A 16,542-nucleotide genomic window follows, 5' to 3' on the forward strand; every position below is an offset into this window, starting at 1 on the left:
GAGCAGTTACAGATGAGCGACAGTGAATGTGAGGATGTCGCAAGACAGACAAATGTGACAAACTGTGATAGCAGATCTCCCAGCAAAAGCACCTAAAACCTACCCTGGTTACAGATATATGATGAATGTTAGCAGGTTTCTCAATATAATCCCATGAGAGGAACAGGTTGCAGAATTCATTAATGTAAGAAATAACTGTAGGCACTGATGACAGATGTTTTTTAATCCCATCTTGCTGATTAGTTTCTTGATGTATGTGTCCATTCATGACTGCCTTTCAACTTGCAACTGGCATCATAACATTCAGTGCAAACCTGGTGAATGGAAAAATAATGGAATTTAGACAGGAGATAATCACAAAGTTCTTTTTGTACCATCCCCACCCCCAAACCTACTAATTACAAAGTAGGGGCTGTTGTTGCACGGTGGCAGCATCTTGATTAGAATCTTTAGATTTGAGTCTCACATCAGGATTTGTTGGCCAGAAAAGGTGCACAGATAACCTCAAAATTGGAGGACTGTCAGTCTGTAGGTCCTTCTAATCTACCTGAGGACAGGAGGTAACAGCAAGAGAGTTTCCTGGTCAGCCATCCTGCAGAAGACAGTGCCAAACCATGCAGTGCCTTGTACATAAATTTGGACCAATCTAGTGGAACTCTTTGTTCCAAACCTCAGAAATGAGAACAGGAGAAAAGGCATATCTTCAAAGGAACAAATAAATCTGGGGTTCAGCATGACCTCAACCCTTCACCCTGACATGTGAGCTCCATGAGAACTGTCTGGCCACTTAACCATAAGGACATCACTTGGTTTTGTCCTGGCAAATTATTCCAGTCTGATCTGGTTCTTGAGTAAAAAGTGAGGTCTGCAGATGGGACCATTCCTGATGAAGGGCTCTGGCCCGAAACGTCGAATTTCCTGTTCCTTGGATGCTGCCTAACCAGCTGTGCTTTAACCAGCAACACATTTTCAGCTCTGATCTAGTTCTTGTCCAACATCTAAAAGTTGTGCATATGTGCATTCACACATACATAGGAGCATCTACATGTGCATGTACAGATTCACAAAATTGCATGCACCACACTTGAAGGCAAAAGTTGCTTTAGCCCTCGTGAAAAGGTCAGCTAACTCAGGATAGATTTTCTAGAACCACACCATATGATGCCTTTCCTAAGTAAGCACTCAATAAACTTTTTACAAAGAAAAGGGATTTTGTTTTCTCTTTAAATGCTTCCCCACCCTCCCTTACCAACAGCCTCCCCAACAAAACTCCTGCTTCTTTCCCAAGAATAGGAACTCCTTGCTCAGAATAATTTCACAGATGCCAGTTTCCCTCCAAATGTGGCCTTTCACTCCCATAAGCTAGGAGGGTGAACTTTAGGATAGGGGAAGGATATTGGTTTCTGGAAAAAAATCAAACATTCTGAAGCCAGCAATAGAGTACATGAACTCCAAATACAATTAAACCTTGAATTTACTCTCCACATCCCTACTTTCACTGATAACAGAGGAACCTCAATTATCCAAATATTGTTTATCTGAACTTCAGGTTATCCGAAGAAGTTTTCAAGGTCTGCAAAAACGTTACATCAAAGAGGCAAGTGTATTTGACTTACCTGTATTAAAGAAGATATGAAAACGCTGGCAAAAACAAAGAAACACAAGCAGCTCAAGCATCAGTGACTAGGTAAGGTTGTTACACAGCCCTTTGCAAAAGTAAGTGTTTCACATTACTATCCAGGTATTCCCGTCACCTTTACCAGCCTTCATTAAAAAAAAATGGCCAAGAACATAAACACATGTGCAAGTCAGTGCTTCTATCTTCCTAAAGCGAGACTGCGTTCCTGGAAACTGACACATGCTGCTGCGATCGTAGAAGCTGTTCGGGAGCTTGTTTAATGCTGTCTTCACCACCTTTTGCCAAGTGGTAACTACTGCTGCATTTTTTAAAAGTTCTCTCCTGTTATCATTGCTTTATTTTGTTCATCATGTGAAATCTGTGTCCTCTTACACTCAATACATCAAAATTATAGATTTAAATAATTCTCCAGTAGAGCACAGCATTAGATCAGCATGGCTTCCCTTGTTTAAGATAAAATCAATAATGTGAATAATCAATTATCCAAACAAAATAGTGCCCGCCCATCTCGTTTGGATAATCAAGGTTCCTCTGTTTGTAAAAACAAATTGGGTAGGAGTAATTGATCAGGTAGAAGGCTTGAAAGGACTATCTCTGAATATACTAGTGTCACACTTTTTCCATTTCACTCACTAATCAATCTTCTCCTTTCAATGGTGCCAAATCAGAGTCAGATTTGCATCTTGTGCCCATGACCACTGATATGTGGTTGAGAATTATTGAATCTACAGTAAAACTTGCCAGGAAATAGTAGTGGCAGTAAATCGAAAATGCTGGTTAATGAGGAGTTTAATTATTCCAAAGGAATAACCCTCAGTGCATGCTTGAAACTCAAAGTATTTTCATACTGAGCAAATAGATGAAACAGAAGGTTTCCTGATGGCTATGGCAATGATTCCGAGAGACTGGGAATGTCACGGTTTCAATCATCAGTTCGTCAAAAAGGAAGTCAAGTGATGGGAACAGAAATACACAAACCAACATTATTTACGCTAAATGTGTAAAAACACAGCTTCCCAAAGTGGAAGTTGAGACCCCGAATGAGTGTGGACATTCCTGTTGGTTCAACAGTCAGTTGTTACTATTTTGAACATGAATTTCACTGTGTTGTATGTATATACACAAGCTGATATCTTAATCATTCCTAGGAAGAATGGCCTCAAAGTACAAACACGGTACGGGTCATGAGTATATCTAGTGGGTGAATTGAAGGTATGTGACTCGAGTACACTTCTGAAGTTTAGAAGCAAATTTATCAGGACAGAGTAGAGGGTTCTAGATTCAGTGTTAAACCAGTCCTACACATGACCTGTTATGCTGATTGTTAGTCCTGGAAGTGGGAATCTGACTGATCTCCCAGTACTGACAGTCCTGCAGTTCAACAAATGCACAATTCATCACTAACAAAGGAAAGGGAGTTACTCCACAAAATGGACTCACCATTCTCAAAAATGTCCATGGTTGGAGCTGCCAGCTGAAGTGGGGGGTTTGAGGTCTCAATGACGCTGAGCAAGGCAGATATTTCAGCCTCCAAGTGATTGACCGTTCGTTCTATATTCTGAAGTAAATGAGAGAGAAGGACAGAAAGAAAAGAAAGCAAAAATCAATAATTAAAGGCTGGTATGATTAAAAAAAAGTGACATTCCACATTCTCGAGATCTGCCAAAATACTTTGCGGCCAATGCAAAACGTTTGAAATGTAGGAATCATGGAGTCAGTTCCTCCTTATTGATCAGATGTCTGACCCATTGCATTTTTCTTCATATTCAATTTCTTTCTATCTTCCATCTTGTGACAGACCATACCTTTCATTCCTTCCTATCCTTTCACTGCCTAAAACCCCTAACTATTATCTAGTTCTACTAAAAGGCCATCGAACTGCGATATTAATTCTAATTCTTTCTCCACTGATGCTGTGTGACCCATAGCTATCTGTTATCTTAGATGATTAAGAAATGCAGTATCCTGGCCTCATTTCACATCACTATAACAGATCACCATGTCATTATCACAAAAGCAAAATACTGTGAATGCTGGATATTGAAACTAAAACAGAAAACATTGGCAAACAGGTCAGACTATATCAGCTGGAAGAGAAAAGCAGAGTTCACATGTCCATCAACGTTACTACAATTTAAAATCTCTGCAATCATTCATGATAATATAACCAATGCATATTGTAACCTAGAGTTGCTGTACTTAAAATAGAAAATGGGTTTTGTTACCTTTTCTACAATATCCAACCGTTTGTGGAGAGCTTTGTCATGTTCACACCAGTCTCTGGCATCTCTTTGGGGGTATCCTCCTAGAACAAGCAGTGTTATTGAATCAAAACACTCTTCTTTCTCCACTGCGCAACTTCTCTCAGCACGGTGGCTCAGTGGTTAATACTGCTGCCTCACAGCGCCAGAGACCTGGGTTCAATTCCAGCCTAGGGCAACTGGCTGTGTGGAGTTTGCACGTTCTCCCTGTGTCTGCGTGGATTTCTTCTGGGTGCAGGTTAGGGGAATCGGCCATGCTAAAATTGCCCATAGTATTCAGGGATGTGTAGGTTAATGCATTAGTCAGGGGTAAATATAGGAAAATAGGGTACAGGAATGGATTTGTGTGGGTTACTCTTCGGAGGGTCAGTGTTGACTTGTTGGGTCGAAGGGCCTGATTCCACACTGTAGGGATTCTAACTCACTCTTTTTTCTCTTTCCAGAAGTTTGGTTAGTAAACATCTATACCAGATTTAACTCAATAAAAGAAATGTTTTTTTTTGTTAAAGTTAATATTCCACTGCATTTTAAGTGCTGTGCTATATCATTGTTATTTATCATAACAAAATGTTTCTTCAGGGACAAAAATGAATGTTTGGAAAATTCTAAATGTGAATGAAAAACTGCTGACAGGTATTATTTGTTACTGCTGACAGCATTTGACTTTGTCCTGTATTGTTATTTAGCTATCTTACCAATAGGAATTGGCAAATTACTATATTAATACTGTGGTAAGTAGAAGCTTATCCAGTTGAGGTAGTTCCCAGTCCCACTCAGTCAGCAGGGATCCAAGTTTACATAGAGCAAAAGATTGGCCTTATTAATACAAAATTTCCAATTAACAGGAACTACTTGTTGCATCACTGATAGGGATTTTTTTTTAAATAAGCCAGACAAATTGAATGAACACTTGGAGTATGGGTTAATCAATGAAAAGCAGCAGCACAGATATGTTAAAGGTTACAAGTTAATTGTGTATTTCACTAACTTGATTTAATTATTTGATATGGTGACAGGGTCTGCTAATGAAGATCATTTGATGGATGTGTGCAAGGACTTTTTCACAGGACACTTAGTAAAGTACTGCCTCATAAGCCTGTTAGCAAAATTGAAGTGTAGGAGTGTAAAGGGACAGTAGCTACATAATTGGCGAAGGATCAGAAAGCAGATTAATGGAGAACAGTTTATTTTTAATGCTGTCTATCAAAGTTAGTATTAGGACCATTGCTCTTTTAGATATATATTAACAAAAGGAAAAAAAGACTTGCATTTATGTCATGCCTTTCAGGACCGCAGACTGTTGCAAAGCTCTGTACAGGCCCCTGAAGTACTTTTTGAAATGCGAGTTAGGAAACACAGGCATCAATTCACACAGAACAAACTCTCACAATATGAAAATGATAAGATAATCTGTTTTGCGATGTCAACTGACGTGTAAATATTGGAAATAACTTCCTTTCTCCTTCAAAATATCTTTTTTTATTTGTGAGTAGCACAAGGCCAGCATTTATAATCCACCCCTAAATGAATTGAGACATGGTAAAATAGTAACATGAGGTCTTCTACATCCATGGTTTCATTTGGTTCATTGTCTCTTCCAAAGATGCTTCCTAGGTACTGGGCTGCAGTGTCCTCCTTGATTTTTGTGCTCAAGATCCTGAATGGTACTTGGACCTACAACTTCCATGACTCAGAGGCAAAAATGCCACTAACTTGAGCTTAAACCTTACGCCAGAAAGGGCAGAAAAAGCCCAGTACATCTGGCAGCATCTGTGGAGAGAGGATCAGAGTTAATATCGAGTTCATCATGATTCATCTTTGGATGTACACATAACATTAGCTCTGATGCATTCTCCACAGATGCTGCTGGACCTACTGAGTTTCTAAGGCTAATTTCTGTTTTTATTTCAGATTTCCAGCATCCACAACAATAGCTTTTGTGGCAGCCACATGACCTTGGGTTGAACTTACAGGGAATCCTTTTGAAGTTTACAGATGATACAAAACTCAGAAATATGGAAAACCGTGAAGAGCACAATAACAGGAAGCAGGCATGGCAGGTAAAATAGACGGACATATGGCAGATAAAGTTTAATGAAGAGAAATATGAAGTGATTCATTGTAGGAGGAAGAATGAGGTGCAGCAATATAAACTATGAAGGGACGGAGGAACAGAGGGAATTGGGAATGTCAAGTCTTTGAAGGTGGCAGAACAAATTGAGAAGGCTGCTAAAAAGATAAATGAACACATCTTTATATACAGAGGAATGTAGTGCAAGAACAAGAAAGTTATGCTAAACCTTTACAAAAGATTAGGAGAAAGTGAGGACTGCAGATGCTGGAGATCAGAGTCAAAACACTAGAAAAGCACAGTCCGTCAGGCAGCATCCGAGGAGCAGAAGAGTCGAAGTTTTGGGCATCACATTCCTGAGAGCTTATGCATGAAACATTGACTCTCTTGCTACTCAGATGATGCCTGACCTGATGTGCTTTTCCAGCACCACACTTCTTGACTCTTCACAAAATATTAGTTAGGTCCCAGTTGGAGTATTGTGGATAATTCTGGGTACTACGATGCAAGAAAGTTGTCAAGGTTATAGAGAAGCTGCAAACTTTGCTGGAAAAGTACCATGGATGAAAGGCTTCAAATATCTGGAGAAACTCAAATTATTCTCCTGAAGGCAGATCGGGTTGAGAAGAGTTTTCAAAGAGCTGTTCAAAGTTTTGAAATGGTTTCTATAGATTATATAAGGACAAACTGCTTCCAGTAGCAGAATGATCGCTAATCAGAAGACAAAGATTTATGGCAATTCACAACAAAAACAAACATAAACAAGTAAAATATTTTATATACAGCAAGTTGTTGTGATCAGGAGTGCAACAGATTTAATAATTAGTTCTAAAAGAGCCTTGGATAAACAATTGAAGAAGAAATATTTGCAAACAATGAGGAAGGAGCAGCAGAGTGGGACTAATTGGACATTTCGTTCAAAGAGTTGACACAAGAACAATTGGCTGAATGGTTTCCTTCTGTGCTGTGTCATTGTATAACCCTATTGTCTTATAATTGTATCATTATCTTAACACTGGGAATTAGATGATTATTATTTATCATATTAAATAGAATTGCACTATTTGTTGTGGTTTGAGATCTAGGTTAGTCATGATTATACATGCAGCAATTTTGTGTGGGTGTCCCAACTGTATCTTAACGATAATCTACAGGCCTCACAACAAAAAGCCTAACAAAATTGCCGTATTCCAATTCTGAATTCCAATATAAATGACAGCAAAGACTCCAAAAACACTTAGAATCCAGGTGGTACTGCACTGTGCCAGTCCCTATAAAACCCAGCAATAAAATTATTTCTGAAAATGTATTTTTGCCATTTTCAGATTTAATTTTACAGCAATCCTTCCTCTCTGAGATTTCCCAGTCCCTTAATGAGTTAATTCGTTAGATGAATGATACTGCACCAGGTAAATTCCAACATAGATCCTTGCTAGGCTAAGCAACAAAGTCTGATTATGCTTTTAAAATCAATTGAAGAAACAAAATGCATACATTAATATCAACAGTAACCCTTAAAAGTTTCCACTTGGACAGGTCAGGAAAGATCCTTTGTGCAGTGCAATACACTGATGTTAACACCAGACGGCTCCTTCCACCACAGTAAACAAGACTCAGCCAAAAACCAACCATAGGAACTCAAACTAAAATTAGGGTTTGCCACTGAGACTTGTAAACCAAAGCAATTTCTTTACTGGATCTGAATAGCAAGAATGCTTAAAATACAAACAACAGGACTGTCAAAAGACATTATATTTAGCACAGATCCAAAATCTATCCAAGTTATAAAAAAACAAAAGAACTGTGGATGCTGGAAGTCAGACACAAAAACAGAAATTGCTGGAAATTCTGGCAGCATCTGTGCAGAGAAGTCAAAGTTAACGTGTCGGGCCAAGTGACTCTTCCTCAGAACTTCCTCAGTAGCTGGGAAAATGTATTTCTTTTATGCAGAAGATAGGGTAGGGGGAAGCAGTAAGGAGTAAACGATACGTGGAGATATCTGGATTGTTAGACCTGAAATGTTAACTCTGATATCTCTCCACAGATACTGCCAGACCTGCTGAGCTTTTGCAGCAATTTCTGTTTTTGTTTCAATCCATTAGGAGTTACCCTGCATAATGCAACAAAAGCAATTTAATCAAAATAGAAGCATATTTGCAAGTGAAGAGATTGTAATGGTGAAGCATAACAAGAAAAAAATAATAAAAGTATGTTGTAATTGGGGAGCTTACAGAAATGATGATTATAATGTAATCCTTTAATAATTGGGATTTTTAATAGATGTGTAGTTAGGAAACACAAGTTACACAGAAGGAGAGAGATAATAATGATTATCCATTGTAATGAAGATGCTCAAATAGGAACCATCTTGACTTCCTTTCCATGGGACAGCAACTATTACCCATCCATAATTGTCCTAGAATTTAGGGCGGCACGGTGGTTAGCACTGCTGCCTCACAGCGCCAGAGACCCAGGTTCAATTCCCACCTCAAGCGACTCTCTGTGTGGAGTTTGCACATTCTCCCCGTGTCTGCTTGGGTTTCCTCTGGCTGCTCTGGTTTCCCCCCACAGTCCAAAAATGTGCAGGTTAGGTGATTTGGGCATGCCAAATTGCCCGTAGTGTTAGGCGAAGGGGTAAATGTAGGGGAATGGGTCTGGGTGGGTTACGCTTCGGCGGCTCAGTGTGGACTTGTTGGGCCGAAGGGCCTGTTTCTACACTGTGAGTAATATAATCTAAAAACTTATTGGCATACATGTACTAGGCTATTTCAAAGTCTTGTCACATTTCGACAAGACCAAATAGAGCAGGATAAAAGGTCGGCACAACATTGAGGGCTGAAGGGCCTGTACTGTGCTTTACTGTTCTATGTTCAGTAAAGATGGCAGATTTTCGTTCCTAAATGAGATAATTGAACTAGGTGGGTATTTACAATACTTGGTATTGGTTAGGTATGGTTGCCATTAGTTTAGCTTTTAAATTTCATTTTGTTAAATTTAAACGTCATCTAGCATGGTGGGATTTAAAACTATGCCCCACAGCATTAGTGTAGAACTGGGGATTACTACTGCAGTGACATTATCACAATACCACTGTCTCCCACCACCCCCAAGCACTGTAATGAAGATTCAGGACTCAGAAACTAGCTTTGGTTGGGCTGACCTGGTCTACATTTGACATTTAGAATTCTCTGTTTCTCTTCCATCAGCATACGTAGATATTTGCTTGTCCTCTCCCTTTAATTTGCCCTGATGTGTTTTGGGGACTGAGACCTGTGACTCTCAGGTCAACCCTGAGGAACTAAGGACCATGGTCTCTCTGTCCTGGGACACAATGAACGTTGAAACCACTATCTCCCAGGGTAACTCCCTGAACATTGTATGGAAAAAAAATGGGAGCATAGTTATCCTTGGGATACACTGAGGAACTGATGTGGACACTGTCTCCCATAGTGCAGAGTGCAGCACACTGTGGACTGAGTTCACTATCTCCTGTAATCATCCCTGGGTGCTCTGCAAACTAAGAACATTGCTTTTCATACTCACTCATATTAAGGAACTGGGATGGGGAGGTGCATTTTTACCTAGTCCCAGCTGGGATACAGGTTCAATGCCATATTGACGTCTCAGGTACACACTAAGCTGTAGTGCCATGTACTTATACCTCCCTCGGCTATTGGAAAAACATTGAAACCCTTCAATAATGGATTCGCCCTGGCGCTTTTCTCCCCAGCCCCAACCCTCACGCACATTCCTTTTACACAAAATCTGATTTCTCCCCGTTGCAGTTTTTAAAACCCATAATCCCAATTTTGAACATTGCTGCTGGTTTCTCATCTGACACTTTTCCGTTCTTTTCCCTTTAATTCCTCCCTTTACCCTGTACCAAACATTTCTCCTGTTCCTCAAAGATTTGAAACCAACACAAAAAAGTAGTAAATCCAACCTAAGGCAATGTAGAAAACAAATACCGTGTGGCGAGTGGGGGTGATGTAATGTTTACTTTAACCCTGGGGTGGTTAGATAAATAAATGGTCCCAAAATGTTGAAAGAGCCGAACAATTCACCGAGTGATTCCCGTGACCGTCACCTACCAGTCGTGGCCAGACCCAAGAGGAGCAAAGCTGCAGACAAAACCCACACACCCCTCATGTCGTGCAGTAAATCCTTCTTTCTCCTTGTCTTCGCGATCCTAGCCCCGACACGATGAAACTGGCAGGGAGAGAGAGAGCGAGAGAGATTTCTGCTGGATATCCTCCAAAGTTCCAACCCCAAACTGCGCCCTTCCGTTTGTATTGCTCACTGTGGTGATGTAAATCTTTTAACCTCTCCTTCCCTAGGAGCAGTACCCGCTGCTCACATCTTTTAATTTTTTTTATTAGTAGTTCTGGAAACTGTATTGCTAATAGCTCACGTGAGATTGATTTTTCCTGGTATTTGCCAAAACAAAAGTCCGTAGACTCTCAAGGATAAGGAAGGGACGTGTGTTAATTTTTGGTTTCACTGTGCGGGGGCGCAAAATTACATTTCCCTCACAGGTGGATCTTCCATTCAAAGAAAAACAAACGAGATCCCTCTCATCTCCTGGCTCATATTTACCCCTCAACCGAAGACTCAAAACGAATTAAATTGTCACGATCTAATTGCTGTTTGTGGAAACCTGCTAAGCACAAGTCTGCTGTATTACAACAATATTATCTGACCAGTGAGTATTGCCCTTCACTGTCAGTGGAGAATCATGGAACTTCCTTCTCGACAACACAGTGGGTATACCTAACCACAGGCCTGCCGCTGTTTAAGGTAGCTACCAACACCCTCTCAAAGACAGTTAGTGACATGCCTAGCCAATGTTGCACCCCGGCCAATGAAAGAATCAATTAATAGTCCCACCAAGGTAGGTGCAGAGTGGCCATGAGATACTGGGAAATGCTGCTCGATTTTTCGTTTCCCTATACTTCGAATATAATTTATCCCTCCCCCCCCCTCATCTGTTGTCATTCCTGGAAGAAGCACGTAACTTTGACAGAGTGGTGCTGGAAAAGCACAACAAATCAGGGAGCATCTGAGGAGCAGGAAAATCAACGTTTCAGGCAAAAGCCCTTCATCAGGGATAAGAATCAGGCTCTCCTGCTCCTCAGATGCTGCCTGACCTGATGTGCTTTTCCAGCACCACTCTAATTTTGACACTAATCTTCAGCATCTGCAGTACCCACTTCTGCCTACATAACTTTGGTAGTTGATGTATTGGTTTTCATTTTCCAAAAGTCATTAGATTTGAGGAAGGTTCCTTCAGATTGAAAAATAGCTCCTTTATTCAAGAAGGGAGAGTGGCAGAAAGCAGGAAATCACAGGCCAGTTAGCTTCTACACTTTCCCGATGACAGATGTTAATCTATTATTTTAAAAGTTATAACATGACAGAGTAAACATGGTTTTGTCAAAGGGAAATCATGTTTAAAGAGTTTATTGGAGTTTTTAAGAGGTAACATGAGCCATTGATAAACAGGAACTCGTGGATGTATTTGACTTAGATTTCCAGAAGGCATTTGATAAAGTGCCACATCAAAGATTATTGCAGAAAATAAAAGTTAGGGTAACATTTTGGCATGGATAGAAAATTGGTTGGCTAACACGAAGCAAATTTTGGGAATAAATGGGTCTTTTTTCAGCCTGGCAGGCTGTTATGAGTGGCGTCCCGAGGAATTGGTGCTGAGACCTCAAATCTTCACAATTTATATGTGATTTAGATGAAGGCACAGAAAGTATGCTAGCTAAATTTGCTACTGACACAAAGATAGTAGGAATGTGAGTTGTGAAGATGACGTAAGGAACCCACAAAGTGATATAAATAGGTGAAGCTCAGTACTGGCCACTCTACTTATGGAAGGATGCTAATGCATTAGAAGCAGTTCAGAGAAGGTTTACTAGACTTGGAATGAACAGATTGGCTTATGAGGAAAGGTGAGACAGGCTGGGTCTGTATACAGTACACTGGCGTTTGGAAGAGTTTTTCTTAAAATTCATTTGTGGACGTCGCTGGCTGAGCTAGCATTTATTTCTATACCCTGTTGTCCAACAGAAGGTGGTAGTAAGCTGCCATCTTTAACCACTACAGTCCACCCACTGTGCGTTGATCCACAATGTCATTAGAGAGGGAATTAGGGAGGTGATTTAATTGAAACATATAAGATTCTAGACTGGGTAGGTGTAGAAAGCCTATTTCCTCATGTGGGAGAACTAAGGATCATAGTTTAAAAATAAGGGGTCGCCACTTATTTAGGACAGCATGGTGGCTCAATGGTTAGCACTGCAGCCTCATAGCTCCAGGGACATGGGTTCAATTCCAGCCTCAAGTGACTGACTGTGTGGAGTTTGCACATTCTCCCCGCGTCTGTGTGGGTTTCCTCCGGGTGCTCCTGTTTCCTCTCACAGTCCAAAGATGTGCAGGTCAGGTTGAATTAGCCATGCTAAATTGCCCATTGTGTTAGGTGCATTAGTCAAAGAGAAATGGGTCTGGGTGGGTTACTCTTTGGAGGGTCAATGTGGACTGGTTGGGCTGAAGGGCCTGTTTCCACACTGTAGAGAATCTAACCTAATCATTTAAGACAGCAATGAGAAAAACATTCTCACAGAGGGTTGTGAATTTTTGGAATTCCCATTCTCACAGGACAGTGAATCATTAAATATTTGTATGGCACAGATAAATGGATTTTTGATTACCATGGAGATGAAAGATTACCGGATATGCAGAAAGGTAGAGTGGCGGTTAAAATCTGATCAGCCATAATCTTATGAATGGTAGAGCAGACTTGAAGAATCTCTTAATGGTTATTGAGATATTCATACATTATCCTTCCAAAGTACTAAATAGGCTGCCAACACTCAGGAGGTCCTAAGGTCATGACAGCATTATATAAATATAAGCCTTTCTTTCTGCTATTAAACAGAACAAAACATTCAAGTTGACACTGAATCATATGAATTAGAACCAGAAATAGGCCATCTGGTCTTTCCAGCTTCTCTGTCATTCAGTAAGATCATGGCTCATCAGTTTGTGTTCCAAAGAGCACATTCCTATCTAATCCTGATAATCTTTGACTCTCTTAAAAATGCCTCAAAGCATTTCATGACCCTGCATTCATTGCCTTCTGAGGCACAGAGTTCCAAATCCTCTAAAAGAACAAAAAAATACCGCATAGCTCTGTCCAAAATAGCAACTCTTAATTTTAAATCAGTGTCCCCAGGTTCTGGACTCTCCCACAACAGTTAGCATTTTTTTCCACATTCACTTTATCAAGACCATTCAGAATCTTCTAAACAGCAGCCAAATTAATCCTCACAAGCTCAGCATGCCCAATCCTTGCCCACGTGACAACATGCTCATACCAGCTGTTAATCAAGTATTGTGGACAGCTAGGGAAGTGATTGCTGGGCCCCTTGCTGAGATATTTGTATCATCAATAGTCACAGTGAGGTGCTGGAAGACTGGAGGTTGGCTAACGTGGTGCCACTACTTAAAGAAAGGTGGTAAGGACAAGCCAAGGAACTATAGACCGGTGAGCCTGACATCAATGGTGAACAAATTGTTGGAGGGAATCCTGAGGGACAGGATTTATATGTACTTGGAAAGGCAAGTACTGATTAGGGATAGTCAACATGGCTTTTTGCGTGGGAAATAATGTCTCACAAACTTAATTGAGTTTTTTGAAGAAGTAACACAAAGGGAATTGATGAGGGCAGGGTGATAGACATGATCTACCTGTATATAGACTTCAGTAAGGTGTTCAACAAGGTTCCTCATGGTAGACTGGTTAGCAAGGTTAGATTACACAGAAAACAGGGAGAACTGACCATTTGGATACAGAATTGACTCAAAGGTAGAAGACAGTGGATGGTGATGGAGGGTCGTCTTTCAGACTGGAGGGCTGTGACCAGTGGTGTGCCACAAGCATTGGTGTTGAGTCCACTGCTTTTTGTCATTTATATTAATGGTTTGGATGGGAAGATAGGAGCTGTAGTTAGTAAGTTTTCAGATGACACCAAAATTGGAGGTGTAGCGGACAGCAAAGAAGGTTACCTCAGAGTACAACAGGAATTTGATCAGATGGGTAAATGGGCCAAGGAGTGGCAGATGGAGTTTAATTGAGATAAATGTGAGGTTGCTGCAGTTTGGAAGGCAAATCAGAGCAGTTGGGAGGTCATGTTGTGGCTATACAGGATATTAGTTAGGCCACCTTTGGAATATTGTGTGCAATTCTGGTCTCCCTCCTATAGGAAGGACGTTGTGAAACTTGAAAGGGTTCAGAAAAGATTTACGAGGATGTTGCCAGAGTTGGAGGATGTGAGCTACAGGGAAAGGCTGAACAGGCTGTGGCTGTTTTCCCTGGAGTGTTGGAGGCTGAGGGGTAACCTTATACAGGTAAATAAAACCACGAGGGGGATAGGATAAATAGCCAAGGTCTTTTCCCTGGGTTGAGGGAGTCCAGAACTCTATAACTCTATAACTCTATAAACCTGTTCTGGACCACTTCCAAATGCAGACACAATTCAAGATATGGTCACACCAATGCCCTGTACCATCCTAACCTTTATGTTCAATTCCTCTCCTCATAAAGGATTGCATTCCATTGGCCTTGCTGTAATTGCATATTAACTTTAGTGACTCATGCACTAATTCAGTTTGATTTCTCTACACTTAAGAATTCTGCAGTCATACTCTGTGCTTTTTATTTTTCCTGCCAAAATGAATAACTATCTCACGTACCATTCTGTCCTCTGCAAATTTAGCTTTTTAGCCTTTGATCCCCTTATCTAAGTCATTGATATAAAAAGTTGAATTCCCAGCGCTTAAGGGACTCCATTCATTCGATCCTGCCAATCTGAAAATGATGGTTTTGCACATGCTCTGTTCTCTGCCAGTTAGGAAATCTGTCCATGCTAGCATGTTACTCCATCCACTATAAGCTCTACTGAGCACAATAATTTTTATGTGAAATCTTGTGAAATGATTTCTTGAAATCCAAGTACAGAACATCAGTGAGCTTCCCTTTATGTACAGGACATGTTATCCCTTTAAAGAATTCCAATCAATTGGTTAAACACAATTTCCCTTTCACAAAACCATATTGACTCTTTCCAAATACTGAGTTTTTCCGGTTATAACAAAGGAACATGAGAAATAGGGGCAGGAGTATGTTATTTGTCCCTTCAAGCTTACCTCACCATTCAATAAAAATATGACTGATCTGCCCCAAGTCTCAAGTCTTCTTTCATGACAGCTCCTCATAGCCCTCAACTCCCATCAACTACAATGTTTTGAAAATCTATCTACCTCCCCTTTAAATACTTTCACTCACCTAGCCTCCACAACTCTCTGGGGATAAAATTCCAAACATTCACCTGCTTCTGAAAGAAGAAATGTGTTTGTATCTCAGTTTTAATTGATTGTCCTTTTATTCTGCAACCATGTCCACCATTTCAAGATTCCCGACTAATGCAAATCTCTTCCCAACATCTCAGCGCCAATTACCTAGTGATTATAAACCAAGTTTATCTCTTCACTCAACTTTCTGATTTACAACGGTTACTGGGTGTTTTTTTTTAACAGCCTCCAATGTCAAGACTGAAACAAAATGTTTATTAATTACCACCACCACTTCCTTATTATCTAATATTAACTTTCCATTCTCAGCTGTTAGAGAATCCATTTCCCCAGACTATTAGCCTGGGACTAGCATGATGCTGTTACTGCTATGCCACTCCCATTAGGGTATGGGCATGGTGCAGTAAGGTAGAAGGTCAGCCATGATCTAGTTAAATGATGGAGCAGTCTTGTGGGGCTGAATGATGGAGCAATCTTGTGGCATACTCCATCTCCCATTTCCCATATACCTAAGAAATATTGACTTTTGCCCTGTACAGATGCTCCACAAACAGCAATTTAATTTGACCAGATTATCTCATTTGGTGATATTTGGTTGTGGGATAAATGTTGGTCTGGAAACCAGGGAATATTCCCTGTTCTTCTTTAAACATTGCCTTTTACATTTGCCTGAAAGAGCAGACAGAGCCTCCTTTCAGTGCTAAAATAGGATAAAAATTGTGAATGCCAGGAATTGTTTTTATTCATTCATCAGACGTGGGTGTCGCTGGCTGGCCAGCATTTATTGCCTGTCCCTGGATGGCCTCAAGAAGGTTGTGGTGAGCTGCCTTCCTGAACAATTGCAGTTCATGTGCTAAAGTAAAAAGAACGTGATAGAAATACTCAGCTGGTTTAGCAGCATCTATGTAGAGAGAAACAGAGCTAATGTTTTGAGTTAAACATGATCCTTCTTTGGAACTGAAGAGAGGTAGATGGGTGTTCTGGAGTTGCAAAAAAGCAAAAGTAGGCCAGAAAACAAATGAAGGATAGATTGGAGGGCAGGAGAGTTAAACAACAATGATATCATGGAACAAAAGGCAAATGGAATGGTAATGGTTGTTTTAAAGAATCAAAACATTAATCCAGAGTACGTTAATGGCAGAATAGAGAACAGATAGGTGTAACACTGAAAGACAGGCACATGGAAAGTATAA

At 40.4% G+C, this 16,542-nt stretch overlaps 2 protein-coding genes across 3 annotated transcripts in view; one reads left to right on the forward strand and one right to left on the reverse strand.

The window, feature by feature from the left end:
- Positions 1–204: 204 nt before the first annotated feature.
- Positions 205–10,246, reverse strand: LOC132835056 (placenta-specific protein 9-like). The gene is made up of 4 exons (XM_060854317.1): positions 10,063–10,246; positions 3,865–3,944; positions 3,080–3,197; positions 205–314 (listed from the first exon to the last, which is right to left on the reverse strand). The coding sequence occupies exons 1-4, from the start codon at positions 10,118–10,120 to the stop codon at positions 304–306; spliced, it is 267 nt and encodes an 88-aa protein (XP_060710300.1). The 5' UTR covers positions 10,121–10,246; the 3' UTR covers positions 205–303.
- LOC132835055 (L-threonine ammonia-lyase) overlaps positions 1,572–16,542 on the forward strand; it is a 77,238-nt gene continuing 62,267 nt past the window's right edge. Inside the window, exons 1-2 of one of the 2 annotated variants that reach the window (XM_060854316.1) lie at positions 1,572–1,687; positions 5,812–5,960. In XM_060854316.1, the coding sequence (XP_060710299.1) occupies positions 5,896–5,960 (65 nt within the window). In that variant the 5' untranslated portion in view covers positions 1,572–1,687; positions 5,812–5,895. Of the gene's footprint in view, positions 1,688–5,811; positions 5,961–16,542 lie in introns of those variants that run through there. The other variant, XM_060854315.1, reaches the window with a different exon arrangement.

Source organism: Hemiscyllium ocellatum, chromosome 43 (assembly GCF_020745735.1).
Source record: "Hemiscyllium ocellatum isolate sHemOce1 chromosome 43, sHemOce1.pat.X.cur, whole genome shotgun sequence".
Lineage (NCBI taxonomy): Eukaryota > Metazoa > Chordata > Chondrichthyes > Orectolobiformes > Hemiscylliidae > Hemiscyllium > Hemiscyllium ocellatum.